Source organism: Muntiacus reevesi, chromosome 1 (assembly GCF_963930625.1).
Source record: "Muntiacus reevesi chromosome 1, mMunRee1.1, whole genome shotgun sequence".
NCBI lineage: Eukaryota > Metazoa > Chordata > Mammalia > Artiodactyla > Cervidae > Muntiacus > Muntiacus reevesi.
In genome coordinates this window covers 227,021,892-227,033,942 of record NC_089249.1, presented here as the reverse complement: position 1 = coordinate 227,033,942, position 12,051 = coordinate 227,021,892, and the positions used below count along the sequence as shown (strand labels likewise).

At 45.0% G+C, this 12,051-nt stretch overlaps 1 protein-coding gene across 4 annotated transcripts in view; it reads left to right on the top strand.

Annotated features, from left to right (window-relative positions):
- Positions 1-11,320, top strand: part of KLHL3 (kelch like family member 3) — a 125,429-nt gene extending 114,109 nt beyond the window's left edge. For all 4 annotated transcript variants that reach the window (XM_065918594.1, XM_065918595.1, XM_065918593.1 and 1 more), the window contains 2 exons: positions 2,497-2,640; positions 6,694-11,320. In XM_065918594.1, the coding sequence (XP_065774666.1) occupies positions 2,497-2,640; positions 6,694-6,722 (173 nt within the window). In that variant the 3' untranslated portion in view covers positions 6,723-11,320. The remainder of the gene's footprint in view (positions 1-2,496; positions 2,641-6,693) is intronic.
- Positions 11,321-12,051: the final 731 nt, after the last annotated feature.

Sequence of the window (12,051 nt, the reverse complement as noted above, 5' to 3'; positions counted from 1 at the left end):
TCTTTTCTTTGCTGATGTCTGACTAAAAGAACCTCTCGCTTTCCCCCAGAAACTGATTTCCTTCCTTTCAGTGGTATCCATGAAAGGATTTGTGATCCATTATCCAAAAGGACCACTTTCCTTATTCTCTTGTTTGTGTTTCCTGTCTCTCCTTCCCTTCTCTTCCCCTCCCCTTTTCCTTCCTGTAGGAAAGATTTTTCTTAGAGCGTTTAGATTTGTTCCTGGAGGCTGATACCTCTATTAAATCATTTCCCTTTAGACCTTTGCCCTATGGGTTGTGTCTTATGTTGGTATGTCTTGCTTTCTGCCTTCTCACTCTATCCAAGTGTTGGCTCAGCCCAGCTTCCCTGGCTGGAAATACAAGCGGGTGACTTTCAGGCATACTTATTTCCTTTATGCTCAAATTACCTGCTCGATAAACCCATTTGCAGCTGACTTGTTGAAAGTGTAAATAGAGGGGAGTTTATTAATTTGCTCATTGTCTAAGCCTGCTGTGATATAACCTGACATTTGGCCTTGAGCCACATGAATGAGGAATTACAGGACCTTCAAGGCAGCTAATGCAAGAATTCAGTTTAGATGTAAATGCACGTGTATGCCCACATTTGCAAATAGATATTTCTATATTTTATAACAAAAATGGAATCTTTCTGTAATACTGCTTTATTAAAACCTGCCTTTTTAGATCCACTTTCCAATCTTTTATGAATATCTTATTATAACACTAAGCCTATTTACATAATATTATTTTAAATGGCTGTAGCATAATTTAAAGAGCCAGGCTGCTATTGGACATTTAGGTCATTTTCATCTTTTCTGTAAGTAATGCTTTGGTTGTTATAAATAGCCTTTATAGCTAATTAATGCACACATTTAAAATTATTTCTTAGAATAAAAGGTCAGAAGTGAAATCTTGGATTCAGAGGGAGTATATGTGTTTTTGACATCACCCAGGAACGTGGTACCTTTATACTCACCAGTATTTGAGAGTATGTTCACCAACACTGGTAATTACTACTTTCTGAGCATCACCCACCCCTGAATTGGGCTTCCCTGGTAGATCAGGTGGTAAAGAATCCACGTACAATGCAGGAGACCCCAGTTCGATTCCTGGATCCAGAAGATGCCCTGTAGAAGGGATAGGCTACCCACCCCAGTATTCTTGCACTTCCCTGGTGGCTCAGACGGTAAAGAATCCACCTGCAATGCGGGAGACCTGGGTTCAGTCCCTGGGTTGGGAAGGTCCAGGATTCTTGCCTGGAGAATCCCCATAGTCAGAGGAGCCTGGTGGGCTACAGTCCATGGGATCGCAAAGAGTCAGACATGATTGAGCAACTAAGCACACAGATGCTGCTGCTGCTGCTGCTGCTAAGTCGCTTCAGTCATGTCCGACTCTGTGCGACCCCGTAGATGGCAGCCCACCAGGCTCCCCCATCCCTGGGATTCTCCAGACAAGAACACTGGAGTGGGCTGCCATTTACTTTTCCAATGCATGAAAGTGAAAAGTGAAAGTGAAGTCCCTTGGTCGTGTCTGACTCTTAGTGACTCCATGGACTGCAGCCTACCAGGCTCCTCCGTCCTTGGGATTCTCCAGGCCAGAGTACTGCACAACCCCTGAATTAGGGCTTCCCAGGTGGCAAAAGTGGTAAAGAATCCAGTTGGCAGTGGAGGAGACATGGGTTCAATCCCTGGGTTGGGAAGATTCCCTGAAGGAGGGCATTGCAACCCACTCCAGTTTTCTTGCCTGAAGAATCCCCATGGACAGAGGAGCCTGCTGGGCTAAAGTCCATGGGGTCGTAAAGAGTTGGACACGATTGAGCATCTGAGCACATAATCCCTGAATCTTATTTTGAAAAAAGACCCAGAATATTGGACTGTGGCCTTTTAAAGTCTCGATGAGCAGTACTTACATTTTCCTACTCTTGAGTCCCTGTTACATGAGACCTGGCCCCCAAACCTGCTGCCTCTGAGATCAGGGTGGGTAGAAAGCCTTGTGCCTGAAAACTGTATGTGGATTTAGACACCAGTTGTGTGAAGGGATCATAAGCACAAGCATTAGTGCCCCACAGTGTTGATGAAACAGGGCTTATCAGGGAAAGCAGAGTAGAAGTGGTGTGGGTGAGATCCCCTGAGTTGTCTTCTTTCTTAGCTCAGACTGAGCGCGGGAGGCCTGTGTACCCTGTGCAGTAGACCAGGGCCTGTACCTATGGTGCTCTGTGCCTATTTATAGGGTCAAGATCTGGGAACATCTGTGGGCCTGTATCCTTGTGAAAGCTGCCTGGTCAGAGAGATGACCTTGTTAGGAAGGGGGCTTCTCAGAGCCCAGTGACTGTTGGGTGTTCATTCATTGAGCAGACTTAAACCTGAGGAGCCAAGTATCTATTGTGCTACCACAAAGGGAAGGAAGAGTGCCCCCAGGGCAATCTAGACTTGTCTCTCGCCCCTTCTCTCGTGCTCCTGCTCTCAAGCCTCCTCTGGCCTCTATTTGATTCCCAGGGGTCTGTGCAGTGAATGGGCTCCTGTATGTGGTTGGAGGGGATGATGGATCCTGTAACCTGGCTTCGGTGGAGTACTACAATCCTGTCACTGACAAGTGGACGCTGCTGCCAACCAACATGAGCACAGGGCGGAGCTATGCAGGTCAGTGTGTTCCACCCCACCCGCACCCCCACACTGGGGCCGGGGATGGGCTGGGGCAGGTGGGGCCCAGGTCAGTTTGCTTAACTTGGGATCGAGTGCCTCCTCCAGGGATGGCAGATGATTGTCACATGTCACCACTCCTTCATGCTGTGCCCACGACAGATACCGATAATTAGCACTCATTTCCCCAGTGAAGTTGAAGGTAGCCTCTGAACTCTTCTTAACAGTGTTCCAGGGAATCTGTTCCAACTGATCTGAGTTGTCATAAGAGGTTTTAGAATTTCATTGCCCTTCCTGACCAGCCTCCAAAACCAGGAAATACAAGATAATGTACATGTAAGTTCTAAAGGAAATGTGCTACACAGGCTTTAGGACATGACATGCGAGAAGTGGCAGAGTTAGGGAATACTTCCTGGAGGAGACGAAGCCTAATTAAACTTGAAGGCTAGGTCACAGCCACACAGATAGCTGTTTTTTGCCAGGTACCCACTCTCTGCACCACAAAGCAGTATATTAGATATGGTAACTATTCTACAGCTTAGCTGTTTCCCCTCATGTCAGACATTAAGTAGTTCTCAGAGTCTTCTTTTGCTATGATAAGTAATGCGCCAGTAAATAATTTTGTTTATAAATCTTTACCTACAAGGTACTCTTTTCAACAACCCTCTGGTTGAATGAGACTGTATACTTCCATTTTATAGATGATGAAACTGAGGTTTGGAATGTTTAAATAATCTGTCCAGGATCATGTGACTAAAAAAAGTGTCAGAGTCAGAATTCAAACCCAGTCCTAAGCCCGTGCCTTTTGTGCTACCATAACTCAGGGTTGGGGGGTAAAGCAAGAGGCTGGAGGGAGGAGGGAGGGATGAAGCTGCTGTAGAGGCTTTTTTTTTTTTTTTTTGGCCTATGAAATCAGTTCCCTGACCAAGGATTGCACCCATGCCCCCTGCACAAGGAATCACGGAGTCTTAACCACTGGACAGTCAGAGAAATGCCTATGGAGGCTTATTCCTCGTAGGGGTGTGTGTGACCGTTTTGGTGAGGTGCAGGACACAGGATCAGAGTTGGTGGGGCTGAGGTCAAAGGTCTCTAGGGAGACAAGCACATATATCTATGTAGCTCAGCTTCTGGTTCTCCAGAAACTGGAAGAGTTAGAGCTAACCTTTATTTATTGAGCACACACAGTATGCCAGTCATTCTCCTAAGTATTTTATGACCATTATCATTCACTATGACTCCAGTGGTATTCTTATTCTGTTTTTCATTAGAAAGGTCATTATTCCATTTTGTTTGGATTTTAGTGCAAAGGAAGACTATGCCATGCAGGCTCAAAGGGCTTTGTATGGCGTTCCATCTGCCCAAGGCTTCAATTAATGAACTTATTTTACCGTTTTTTTTTTTCCCTCATTGAGGATTTTTATCAACTAAATAGAAAAGATTTCAGGGCGTTCTGGTCCTAGAGTGGTTCTGTTCTCATTGTTATTTATTAAAACCAGCACTATCATTTTCTCTCCGAAGCTGAAGTGAAAAGTACAGGGTATTTTCCTATATGAGGCAGGGAGGCCAGTGAACGATGCCCCCTTGGCTCCATGTGAGCCTTAATGAGAGGGGAAAGTGCAGGTGTGAGTAGTTAGAGTTTGGGGTATGTGCTGAGTATTTCATGTCCATTTCTTTACTGTCTGCTTACTCCAGAGGTAGGTGGGAAGGAGACAAGCAGATGTTCAGTTTATGTTCAAACCCATTGACTGAGTGAATCTGTTATCTTAGAATCTAAGGAAATGGCCTGACATGCAAAGATTTATGGATAAAGTTATTTATTGGAGCATTATTTATTATAGCAAAAAACTGAGAACTACTTATTTTCAGATGTGAGGGGCATAGCTTAATAAGCTGTGGAATATTTATACAGCAGACTTGTTTTTAATATGAGAATATGTTTGTGACAGGCTGTTAGGTTAAAAAAAGGATGATGCAAAATGTATGTACCATGTGAGCTCAGTTGAGCAGTCCTGGGTTACAGGGGTTGGAGTAGCTCCTGCTTACAGAAATGGATATTGGAGTCACATCTGAATTCAAGTCCCAGCTTTGCCACTAGCCCTGGGCCTCTGGGCAAGCCAGTCAGTCTGATTGAACCCCTGTTTTCTCATTTGTGAAATGAAAATAAAATCATATCAAGCCTCTTAGGGCTGTTGTGAGAATGAAATGTGAGAATATGTGGAAAGCACCTGGCACAATGCCTGTCTGGCAGGTAGAAACCTCTCAGTGGCTGATTATGACTATCATTAGAAGTCAGGATATATTCCAAAAAAGAGAATGGTGATTCTCTTTGTATGTAGGGATTAATTTTTTTTCTTGGTGTTCTTTTGTGTTATCTAAATTTCCATAATGGGAATATTTTATTTTATAATCAGAAAGCTTATATAAAAAGCAATGCAGGAGCCTGCTTTTTGAAGAAACGCTACCTTGAGAAGGAGTAGCCTCAGGTGCAGGCAGGATGTTCTGAAGGGCAGACAGCACATCTGGGTCTGAGGACTTGGATTCTGCCACCTCTGATCTTTTCTGTCTGAACCTTTATCCAGATATTGACATGAAATTCGTGTCTCAACAGAATCTCAGCATTTGGGTGTCCTGGGCTTTCTTTTAGCAATGTTCTCTCAATCTCATTTTCAACCAGATTTGATAGTCTAGTCATGGGAACATGTTAAAGTAAGGCTCCTAGTTACACCTTACCTGTAAGTTAGAATTTGTTTCAGTTGCAGGTACCGGAAAACCTGTCAGATACTTGCTTAAATAAGGAGATACCTTATTTGTATGTATGTATTTGTCCCAGGCAGAAAGGAGTCCCTGGCTAGCCTGGGGGTTCAGACTGTTGTTGAAGAAGCAGGTTCCTCCTGTCTTTTCTGTTCTGCCAGCTTTATGAATAGCTCCTGCTGCCCCCTGCACCTTACGTGCGCTTCTTCTGGGCAGGTCAAGGGAGAAGGCCAAAGCTGCAGCACTGGCGGACTTGTACTTACAATTGCATGAGCCAGGATTGCAGCGCCTCTGGCTGCAAGGAAGTCTGGGAACCTGAGCTCGAAACTTGCTCCTCTCAGCAGCAGAGGACAGCAAGTAGAAGAGGTGTTGGGTGAGTCTGCCTGCAAATGTCTGCTGCACAGCTGCAGCCCATTACATGTAAGATTTCAGGCTCCTAAGTTAGCTGTTGAGCATGGTTCAACTTGGCTAAAACAATAACACCTACAGACATGTTTGGAATGTTTATCCAAGCGTAGAATTTAGCATTGGAGGGATCTTTCAGTTAGATGGGCTTCCCTTGATAGCTCAGTTGGTAAAGAATCTGCCTTCAATGCAGGAGACCCCAGTTCGATCTCTGGGTTGGGAAGATCCACTGGAGAAGATTTAGGCTACCCACTCCAGTATTCTGGCCTGGAGAATTCCATGGACTGTATAGTCCATGGGGTTGCAAAGAGTCAGACACAACTGAGTGACTTTCATTTTCACATTCAGTTAGATGACCTTAAATATGTGGGAATGGAGTCTAAAGAGGTACATGGACTTATCTGAAGCCACAATGCAGCTTGAGTGGTGGCTGAGCTAGGATGGGAATTTACTTGTTCTTGTTGCCATGAAGTCAGTCCATTGTTCTTTCCAGTTCATTTCCATGTCTGCTAAAAGGGGACATGAACCACTCATCACTTCTCTTAAAGTGATACAAACTTAGAGCTGTGAGGTTTCCAGTGAGGGTGCTGAGTGCTGGAAAGAGGAGTCATTACAGTATGAGATGAGTTGGTGTGATGATGTGAGGTGAGATCTCTCATCTGTGGCGTTGAGGGACTGTGCTTTATGTTTCAGCATCTTGTGAGTACTTAGCTGTTACAGCAGGAAGCAGCCAGCTGCTGACAACCTGAGTCCACAAGCCCTTCAGTGTTTGGCTATAAGTCATCCCTATTTCCCTTGACTGTGGCTTGGGATGTTGTTCATGATCTCCTTGAGACTCTGAATAAGTTTGCAGAAACTATTAATAATATGGTAACTTTCTCCCCCCTTTCATCTTAGGTGTTGCTGTGATTCACAAGCCCTTGTGACCCCAACTCCCACTGCCAGGAGGTGGAGGAAGGGAGGGGTGCTGCCTGTGACTCAGCGCAGCAGGACCATGCTGGTTGGATGCCACTCTCTGCCGGAGTCTGCAGTGGGGCGGGAACTGCCCTCCTCTAACTTGGCAGTATTGTCTGGGTGGGAAGACGGTGATTGACCCCTGCCCTGAGCAGTGGGTTCCTGATAGTTCTGGCTGCACCTTTGAGCACTGTGTGTGTGTGTGTGTGTGTGTGTGTGTGTGTGTGTGTGTGTGTGTTTCTATAGGGGTATTAGAGAAACTGGAACTTTTGTGTGTGTGTGTGTGTGTGTGTGTGTGTGTGTGCGTACGTGCGTGCGCAGAACCTTTGCTTCACTAAGTTGGGGGATGATGACAGTCTACTCCATTTCTGTACTACTGATCCTTCTGCTGTGCTAAAAAACAAGTCACAGAAGCCTCTCTTCTGGATTGGCCCATGGGGACCTTGAGACTACTAAAGCTGCTGTCTACTGGAAGTGCAGTTGGACACGCCAGGAATGTCCAGAAATGACCAGGCCCATGTACTGGCCTAGACCACTGGCACTGTCTGCAGAGGAGCGGGGCTCTCCTGAAGCTGCCCAGCATCCTCTGTGTGCTAGAACTAGGACCGTGGGTTCTCCAGCCCCTCGGCTGCGTGCTCTTCCTTCACCTCTTCTCCCGGAAGTTCTCGTCAGAACTGCCTGGTCTCCGGGCCCCTGGTCTTTGATGTAATGGATTCCAAGTTTGGAAGATTTTGTGTCTCTTCAGCTGATAAAACTAGCTCTTCAGTGAAGCACTGAATAACACACTGGAGAAAAAAAAATACGTGGGAAACAAAAGCAACAAAACCAAGTGGTAGGGCTTTAGTCCTTGCCCATAGTGGTCTCAGAGAAGACCCTACTTCTGGTTTTTCCCGGGATAGGACAGCCTCTGTTTATGCTTATTATCCAGATTTAATTATTCAGAGCATCCCATTTTACTCTCATAAGTGTTCTGGTTTGGTGGTGAAGTAAAAGGTCACCCTACCTCCAAACCCAAAGATAGGTTTTTCCTTGCACTGGATGGAGTCATGTATGATTCACATGGACATGGATGACTTTAAAGGGGTGTACTGGCTGGCCCTGGCCCTCAGTTCCAGTCTGTGAGGAAGGTTCTAGTCTTTCTGACACCCTTGTCCTCCTTTCCTGTACTCTCCCCCATTCCAGGCCTATACCATCTCTCCAACCCTCAGAAACCACACTCCTTGCTTCCGTGAGGGAGGACATGGTGGTAGGCCCTGGATGGGTGATGTCTCTCAGGAATACTTGCATTTTGAGACAGGAGCTTGATGAAAGCTTTGCTAATTCACAGGTGAAAATGATTAATGACAGAACTTCAGACATCTGGAGAGGGGTATCTGAGGGTGCACAGACTCACTTGCATTAAAAAAAAAAAAAAGAACCTTAAGGCTGTACTGTTCCTGAACTAGCAAGTTGTTTATATTGGAATTTCCAGCATAAGGAGGGGAGATCTTATGTCTGGAGCAGCCTCACAACTTGGGGGCTAGGATTTACCCTTCCTGCTGTCAGAGTCCACCCTTAGGGAGCCAAGGAACTTTATGAACAATGATGTTGGACTTCTGATACAACTGGGCCCCTTCTAAGCAGATGTTGCAGGAGGCTGGCATTCTCCCCACTTCACCCCAAGTTAGAAACCCAGGACTCTCCCCAGCGAGTTGGCCACTCTGTGTATTTACTGTATATTTATTGTGCACGAACCACTCAACTCTCTTGAGGGGGAAGCATCTCCTTATGATGTTGAGCAGATATTATATCAGCGAGATGTTTGGAGAACACCAAGGCACCCAGGGTCTTTAGCAGCCTTGGGAAGAGGCTGAAATATCCAGCTTTTATGGACCTAGAAGAACAGTTCCAAAGATCCAGAGAGATCAAGACATGCTGTTAGCTGGATGTTCCACCCTTACCTGGCACAGAGGTGGCTGTGGTTTCAGAGCTCTGCCTGACTCTGGATCAGAAGCTGAAGGAATGTGCATTCTGTTCCAAATGTTGTTCTCCTCCCTCTCTGAGGAGGATTTGGGACTTTGTTTCAGGCTGTGTGTGTGTGTGTGTGTGTGTGTGTGTGTGTTGGTGATAAGGTTGGGGGTTGGGGTCTGATATGTGCTGTCACACAGCTCCTGATTGCAGATGAAACGTGAAGTACCCCCCAACACTTATAAGCTGAACTTTCATGCTTATCATGCTTGTGTAGGGGAAGCTACTGTTCATGGTCATCTTCCCACAGAGGGTCCCCTCCGTGAGAGCTAGCCAGCGTGTTTTCTGCTTTTGGATTTTTGCTGTTGGCCCCTTCTTACGTCTCCCTGCCCAGGAAGCACTGCCCCTGTTGGCAGTGTTCTGAGGCTGTGTTCATCTCACCTCCATGCGTCCTTTCTCACGGGGACTACAACACTGGTACGTCATCACCAAAAAGCCAATGTGCTGTATCTGCCCACAGATGCCATCCAAAACTAGCTCTCCCTTTACCACCATATGATTTTTCTCCCTACAGTGGGCACAACAGACTTATTTTCAAGTCTGTGTTGGTCATGTGGTAGGTGAGCCCCCCATACCCCTATTCTGATGGCCACAACTGCTTGTGAATGCCGCTTTGCCAGTGGTGTATCTGAAGTCTGATCACAGTAATGAAGTGGAATTGTAGCCCAAGGTTAGAAGCAGCTTAGACTCTGCTTGGATACTGATTTGGACAACAGAGAAGTCAGACTCTGAATTCCAAAGTTATTTCTCTTAAGTACCCAATGGCATCTCTCCATCTAAAAAGTTGCAGTATTATGCAAATGAAAGTGACCTCATTTTCTGCTATGCAATAAGAATACTTAATTCTTTTTTGTGACAAACCAGTTGCAATATCCCCTAAGATGCTTTCTGAGCTGTCTTACTTTGATATCTGTTGTGTAATGTTTGTATCTTCCTGAGCCAGATGCTTTCAAAGATTGCCTTTTTATAAAACTGAAGCTATAGCTTTCAGGCTAAAGTTTTAATGTAGATATTTTTATAAAATAATTTTTCACAATATTTGAATTGCTTTTTATTATCCATGATAATGAAATGTTATGTTCTATTGTGTCATTGTCTCTAACATCATTCATGCCTGTAGGTATTTTCCCTTTGTTTCTCACCTTACCCAGTCTGATTTTTCAGTAGCTCCAGGCTGACTTGGAGGCTTCTTTCTTAACACCACATTGCAAGGGAGATTGCCAAAAAAAAAAACACACAAATCACTGGTGTTTCTTCAGTTGTTTAGAGTTTAACATTAAGCCTGAAGCAGCACTTACCCATCTATGATGCCTGTCTGCTTTTTCTGGAGACAGGCTTTCGGCAGGGGTGAGGCAGGGTGAGTCTGGTTGGCCCTTCTCCTGGCATCTCTCATGGTCTGGCCTGGAGTTTGTCATGGAGAAGCCCAGGGAAAGGCCTGCCCTTCAGCATATACTCCAAGGAGGTTCTAGGTCCAGCTGACTAGTCTTCATTCTTTCCTATCTCCTTGTTCTTCAGAGCTTCAGGACTAAGCCCTTTGCTGCTGGATGATGTATGTCTCTTGAGAAAACATCTTGTCAAGGAACTTGAAAAGAGTGGTCATGGTCCCTGCTAAGAATGTGATCAGCATGTGCTTTGCAGATGTCCATACTACACTGACAACTTACTCGTCTCTTGAGCTATGTCTACACTCCAGGCTCTATTTTGTGTATTTATCTGCCAGTTAGTCTCATTTAAAGAATCTTTATTATTTTTGGGACAGGTGCCACTTAACTTGCCTCTGCGCCCCCCCATTCGTACCTTGATGGATCAAGTTGGGAAGCTGAGCAAACTCATAATCCAATTAGTTGGAGTTTTTCTGTTTGCCTAGAGAAGCGAGGAGGTTAGAATGTATTTTTTTTTTTTTAAGTTTTTGCACTATTTAGAGTCCTAAGCCCCTCATGTTCAGCCGTGCTATGTGTCTATTGACCAAGCAGGAGAGCTCGCAGCACTTCCAACATTTGGGAATGTCAGAGGCCTCTTCTGTAGTGGATAATTACAACCTCAGAGCCCCTGTGCAGCTCTTGTCATGGGGGTCGTGACTTACAGATTCAGCATTGGCCAAGGAAGTAATGCATGGGACCGGAGCATTTGGAGCAATAAAGTGCCCCAGTGCTATGCTCTCACCTTTGGTTATGAGATTTCAAATTATTTTACCCCCCTTTCAGTGGCAATAAAAAGCTTTGTTGAACTTCTTGTTTAATTCGTACATGATGTGTAAAATACTTTCTTTGAAAGCAAATTCAAGGCACTGAATCTGTATGTCTGTGTGGGTGCTGTGTCCGTGTGGCTGTCCATTGGCAGGCAGACTTGATCCCTGACGCCCTGTACACCACACTGCGTGAGTCAGGTCCTTGAATGGGTGTTCTCTGCTTGGATGGTAGGAACCACAGAGCTTGTGAGACACTTGTCACCTGCTCCATCGGTTACAGCACTGGCTGAGGAGAACAGTTCCTCACATGTATTCTTTTAACAGGACTCGTGTTCTAGTTTCCTGTAATTTATGTTCCTTTAATTTTAATAAAAGCTGAACTGTGAGAATCTTTCTCAGTATTTCATTTTTGTCACCCAGCCTCTCTACCCTGTCTCAGACATGAAAAGGACAGACCCACTCCTGTGTGCTTTCAGTTAAAAAATATTTTTTCTTCAAGATGTACGGGACAGAGTCTGGGTTCCTTTGGTGCCTATTGTCTGGCACAGTGCCAGATCCATGAAGCTCTTCAGTGAGGCCCACAGAGGCCAGTCCCCTCAGTGGGTATTCACGGTCATGTGGACAATTGCCCGGTGATCACTGTGAGGTGAGTGAAATGGTGTCAGGCACCAGAGAAGGAAGCAGAGAGTTGCCTATAAATAAACATTGATTTTTTTTTTTTAAAGTTTGTTACAAGAACTAGAGATTGTATAGATATTTTGTTAGGTTTGAATCATTAAAAATGCAAATATATTTTATCAAATATACACAGCTGTTTATTAAATATATTGACATAAAATATCAACCCACATGAAATAATAGTCACAGCTACCACTTACTGAGTATTTGCTATGTGCCAGCACTTTTCTAAATTTTCTTTTAATCCTTATCATGGTCTTCTGAGTTACTATTATTATCTTTGTTTTACAGATAAAGATGTGAGATGTAGAGGGGCTAGACAACTACCTGAAGTAGCAGTGCTGCAGGATATTGGTCACTTTCCTGAGCCTGTCTCCTTAGTCTTCTCGCTCCAGCTGTGAGGAGGGGAGGAGGGTGTGCTGAGAAGC